Source organism: Humulus lupulus, chromosome 4, assembly GCF_963169125.1.
Source record: "Humulus lupulus chromosome 4, drHumLupu1.1, whole genome shotgun sequence".
NCBI classification, from domain to species: Eukaryota; Viridiplantae; Streptophyta; class Magnoliopsida; order Rosales; family Cannabaceae; genus Humulus; species Humulus lupulus.
Genome location: NC_084796.1, coordinates 158,727,997 through 158,733,681, shown reverse-complemented (window position 1 = coordinate 158,733,681; position 5,685 = coordinate 158,727,997). Strand labels below are relative to the sequence as shown.

At 32.8% G+C, this 5,685-nt stretch overlaps 1 protein-coding gene and 1 long non-coding RNA gene across 2 annotated transcripts; both read left to right on the top strand.

Moving 5' to 3' along the window:
- The first annotated feature begins 1,131 nt into the window (after window positions 1-1,131).
- On the top strand, window positions 1,132-2,159 carry LOC133829238 (uncharacterized). Its single transcript, XR_009891637.1, has 3 exons — window positions 1,132-1,231; window positions 1,347-1,448; window positions 2,049-2,159. It is a non-coding gene; the product is annotated as an uncharacterized LOC133829238 (long non-coding RNA).
- A 1,081-nt stretch (window positions 2,160-3,240) lies between these two features.
- On the top strand, window positions 3,241-5,274 carry LOC133829237 (7-dehydrocholesterol reductase-like). Its single transcript, XM_062259081.1, has 6 exons — window positions 3,241-3,378; window positions 3,877-4,002; window positions 4,106-4,170; window positions 4,451-4,532; window positions 4,614-4,696; window positions 5,028-5,274. The coding sequence occupies exons 1-6, from the start codon at window positions 3,340-3,342 to the stop codon at window positions 5,092-5,094; spliced, it is 462 nt and encodes a 153-aa protein (XP_062115065.1). The 5' UTR covers window positions 3,241-3,339; the 3' UTR covers window positions 5,095-5,274.
- The last annotated feature ends 411 nt before the right edge of the window (window positions 5,275-5,685 follow it).

Sequence of the window (5,685 nt, the reverse complement as noted above, 5' to 3'; positions counted from 1 at the left end):
ATTCCCTTTTGTGTATACATTGGGATTTGACTTCCTTTGGCATCCTCTTAAATTTTGCAAATAGTAAAACTAAAATCTGTAACACTTTTTGTTCCCTGTTAAGTATAACTAATTTTAATACTGTTGTTGTTTCTGATAACTCCTTTGATCCTTGCAGTATGCAATGTTTTTTCTTTCTTATATGACTGGCAAATCAAGTCTTATATTCATTTTATGCTTTTCTTTGCTGCTGAGCTGGTTTATACTTCACATGTTTCTTGTTGATCCTAATGGACCGTCAATCATGTTGTGTATTTTGGAGGAATCATCCCGAAAGTGGTAAAGAGCTGCCCAACATGTTAATTATTTTACTTCTGATTCATGGCAGACTCAACTGAGAGGATACGAAGCAACACTGAGCAATTCCCCAAGAGATCTAACTGCTCTTGAGGTGAGTCAGAAACTGTTAATGCCAGATTATGTTCTTTTGTGAGTCTCTCTTTCTTTCAAAGGAAAAAGATTTTTAGTGTGAGAAAATCTAAAGAATAGAAAAAGGAGAACAAAGTTAATTAGGTGTTCTCTAAGAAGATTGCAGTATTTTAAGTTCTGAAAGCGATAGAACTTGTCTAATAAGCTATTGTGTTGATTATTTTATTTCATTCTAGCTGGGCTTTAAAAAAAGAAAAAGTCATCTGATTAAATCACTTGGTATTATCTGGTGAGGCTTAAATGTAAAATGAACCTTTGTTAGCTTCTTATTTCAAGCCAAAAATGTTGAGCTGATTCTATGTCTTATAGGTTTTTGTGAAAAATATTAAGCTTTTTACTGCTAATTTCTAGTTGGCCAGATGTAGGATCACTCCTGATCCTATCTTATTCTATCTATTGGACATAATAATGACTGGAAGTGTTGTTGATTATTCTCTTTTAATAAAAATATAGTCTGGAGGAAAAAGATAAAGAAAGCTGGAGAAGTGTTTAAATTTTAAATATTACATAAAAAATGAGAAAAATTAAAGATGCTACTAGCTGCAACATCATCTGATGAAAATTGACGGAAACAGTGTTCTGAGTAGGGTTAGGTGCCAAAGGGTTTCTTGATTTGACTTTTTTTTGGTAAACCATCTATATTCCCGTTGTTTGTAGCATCCATGCTATATTTATTTCGGGTTATTTGCAGGGAGCTGCTGTAACCTTGGCTGAGTTAGGAGAATATACCTGAGTGGTCTCTTTGCTTGAGAACTTGACAAAGGTTTGTTTCTGTACTTCCTGAACAGTAATGTACTTGGACGATGCTGGCCAAAGGAAGGGTTCAGTAAAAACTTTTGATCTAAGCTTGCATGTATTCGTGTTATTGTGTTACACAGGAGAAGCCAAGTGACCCTGATGTTTTTCGTTTGCTTGGAGAAGTTAAGTATAAACTAAAGGATTATGAGGGAAGCGCTAATGCATATGAAAGTGCTGCAAAGGTGTTTTTTCAGTTTATGCAAGACATTTTACTACTCATGTTTTGCTTAGTCCGTTGATAATTTTCTTGATACCAAGAGTTGGTTTGTCAGCATTTAATACCAGTAATCAATAATAATAGGTTGTTGTATAGCTTATATGATTAATTTCTATTATTTTCATTCTACAACAAAATGTGATCTGATTTAATGAATCATATGGAAAAAAATATCTGACCACCCCCACCCACACATAAGGGATTGGCCTAGGTTGGTTATACCAAAGGCTATTTTGTGGTAATTCCCTATCTAATTAAACTTGAACAACTGTTGGAATAATTTTACTTAAAAATCAGTTTTTTTTTCTTCCATATTACTGTTTACGGTTTACATTTTATCTTCCATTTAGTTTTCAGTTATCTCTAAGCATAATGAACAAGAGAAATTATTAACGTGATGCTCCCTCATAATGTAATGAAAAGAGATTGAAGAACATAAAATGCAGATATTAATTTCTCAAAATTCTGTCAGGATTTATTTTAATAGTTGATAAATATAACATGATCGTATTACTGATTTGGATTTAATAATGTCATTTATTGACATCTTGTTACTATGTGGCAGGTGTCTAAGTATCTCAGTTTTGAAGTTCTACGAGGCCGAGCAAATGCACTACTTGCTGCTAAGAAACCAGATGAGGTTTGTTCTCACATTAGTGGATCACATTGCTTTTACAATGATCCTTTGATAAGAATGTTGTAAAAAGTAATATTGTAGTTTTCTACATGCATGGTTCACGATTTTATGGAAAGAACTCAATTGGGATTTAGAATTCTTTTAAAATTGAAATGTACATAAATAAAATTTTACTGCTACATATTAGTTGATGATACTCTCTTGTTTATAATAACTTTCATAGTTCATTTTTTAATAGTTTCAAACTTAATGTGGAGTGTTGAGTTTTTAATCTCTTCTCGTGTGCTTAATATTTGTTGATCCATGATTAGGGAATTAGAGTACTTCTTTTGTGCTTAATACTTGTTGATACTTGTTGAGTTTTTAATCTCTTCTCGTGTGCTTAATATTTGCAATTGATGTATTTGTTTATTAGATGAATTATTATTTTCTAGATTATTGTATAAACTACAAACCTCATAATTATAATATACGTGTGCTTAACAAGTTTAACTTATGAATACTAAACATGTAACTCTAAAACATAATATAATTATAAATGTGTTTTAAGGGCCATAGCCTCCAACTCTAGCTCGTACCACAAGCTGGATATTTTTGAGACTCTTTCTTTCTGTTTTAAGGGCCATGTGGCACCGTCTTCCACTGATCCTGGCTCGTCTGGGAACATCATAATTGATTTCTATTGGGTAAGTGTGATTCTTCTGGGATTTCTGCTTTTCTTGTTTATTAAATTTGGGATGTGGTAAATTAGAAAAAAACTGTAATGAGATAAGGTTGTGAAGGTACATGTAAATTTAGGATTGTCGACTAGGTTTTTGGAGTGTGACATTCTTTGTAAGGATAATTCACCTATCAGTTGTTCTTAAGTCTTATTCAAGGGCTTTGTGCTATCACATGTAAATACTATTAGAAATCACAATAGTTCTCTGCTTGATTTCTTCTTCTTTTTTATTTATCTAGTTCTCTGCAAATTCTTGGCCTTAATTTTAGCAGATAAATTGTTTCTACTACCTAATTTTTCACTGTGATTAGAAGAGACCAAATAATTATTAAACAAATGTTCTTGTAGTGCTGAATTTATCTATTGCTTCTTTCCCGTTCTTTTGGTTTGTTCATACTTTCTCTCATTTGGATCATTGTACCTATCATTTTGACAGCTGGTTTTTATATTTGCTGGGGATGCCTTGTATGGGTGCCTTCTATATATACTTCTCCTGGCATGTACCTGGTCAATCATCCTGTACACCTTGGAACTCAGGTATAAAGTTTTCTATTCTAAGTTTATTTGGTCAATAAAATGTAATATTACTGCTTTCGTTCAGGAACAGTTCCAAAATGTTTTTCAACCTTTTCAAAATGTGAACACTTTTCTGCATTACTAGAGAGTAGGAAACTATAGCAATGGCTATGTAATTACCTTGGTGGGATTCAAACTTTAGACCTTATGGAAGCAAACCACATGTCTTCCCATTTGAGCTAACTCCCCTTGGTATACACCAGTAATATTATTATTAGCTTGTAAAAGCTGTATATTGGCAATTTGATTCTAGATTTGAGCTAGAAGCTGCAAATCTATTCTACCAGCCAAATGCAAAAGTTGAATGCTTGTAACTTTGTTTGTAAGCTGCCAAGCCCATGAGATGAGCGTAGACTTGATTTTTTTTGCAACCAACCATACTTTCTTTTCTGTCCTATTTCCCCATTGTCCATGTTAAATTAATTCTTAATTTTAGTTGTCTACTTTGCTTTGTCACAGTTGGCACTCTACATCCTAGTAGCAGGCATTCTTTGCATATACATCAACTACGACTGTGATAGGCAAAGGCAAGAGTTTTGCAGAACAAATGGCAAAGCTTTGGTTTGGGGTAAAGCTCCATCAAAGGTATATGGTTCTCTAAAACTCGTTATTTAGTTCTCATTATACATACAATTTTCTGTATATCTGCTGCTAAATCCTGCATAATTCTTCCCTTTCTGTTTCACAGATAACTGCCACTTACACTACCACAACTGGGGAAACAAAAAGCAGCATTCTTTTAACTTCGGGATGGTACGTTTTCAGGCTCTGCCATGTAAATATGAACTAACTGGATTTTTTTTTCTTCTTGGTTATGAATGGGGGGGGTGAGCATGCTGTTGTTGGCCTACTTGCTCCAACAGGATGTTGGAAACCTTGAAATGGGTACACTATGTATATAAAATGAGCATTCTAACCATGTGGATGGTTTGGTTTTCTAATAGAGGGTGCTTTCTTCTTCTATTTCTATGAGCCATTGTCCTAATTTGTCAAATGCTAAAATTCTAAAAACAAAGTTCTCTGGTTCACGCAGGTGGGGATTAGCTCGACATTTCCACTATGTCCCAGAAATATTAGCTGCATTTTTCTGGACTGTTCCAGCTCTTTTTAACCACGTAAGTAATTTTCCTTCTGGGGTTTAGATTTGTTTATGTTGTTAGAAGTTGTGTTTGAATTGAATCACTTTTGTCCTGCAGGCTTTACCCTACTTTTATGTGGTGTTTCTTACAATCCTTCTCCTCGACCAGGCGAAAAGGGATGATGATCGGTGCCGATCCAAGTAAGCAAACACAATCTCATCATTTGTTTATGAAAAATTATGTCCCTTAAAAATTGCAAAGGTAAACCTTCCAAATTTAGTTTTTCAAATAGATCCCGAAGTTGAGGTAATTCATTAGTTAAAACTTACCTTACGAGTGCTACTAGTTTATTTGCTTGTATGGGAGAGACAAACTCTGATCATGTTAGTGGTTTCTGGTCCAACAGGTGTAGACAATTTACAAATCGATGCCAGTGTAGAGAAAAATAAATAAGTAGACGAAATGAATAATGGTTTGCGCGTTTTCATACTGATAAAGGCATAAAATCTTGACATGTGATTGTTATTGTAGGTATGGAAAATACTGGAAATCGTACTGCGAGAAGGTTCGGTACAGGGTCATCCCCGGAATTTACTGAGAAAATGTTGCACAAGTGTTTGTTCTATGTTGAGAATGGCATGTATATTCAGCCTTTCCAAATTAAATGATGGCAGGCTGGTATCATGTTGTTGTTATTGTTGTTTTTGTAATGGTCAACTTTATGGATGTTGTATTTCTCTCATCTTCAATGACCAAAAACTTTTCTTGTTTAGGAAAATTACTATAAAGTTTTGTTTCTATTTTTCATTTTTGAAGTAAAAATTGTTCAAGATTATAAAACTTTATTATGTTATGCTTTCAAACTTAAGTTAGAACTAAGATCTCATGAAGTAGACACATTTATGGTTTGAATTAGTTATTGTTTAATGTAATACTTATGGTTTATCAATCTATTGAGAATTACATTTTATGATTAATTTTGAATTTTTTTATCAAAATACAATAATGAAAATCTTTTAATTAAAAAAAAACCATATAAGTATACTTATCAAAATAAAATTTAAAATTTTATTACTATATGTTATGATTTAAAAGCATATTATAAGCGTAAAAAATCGTTATGGTTTATATAATATAACAAATTAAAAATGTTATCAAAATAATCAAATGTAACAGTTGAAAAGTGTTA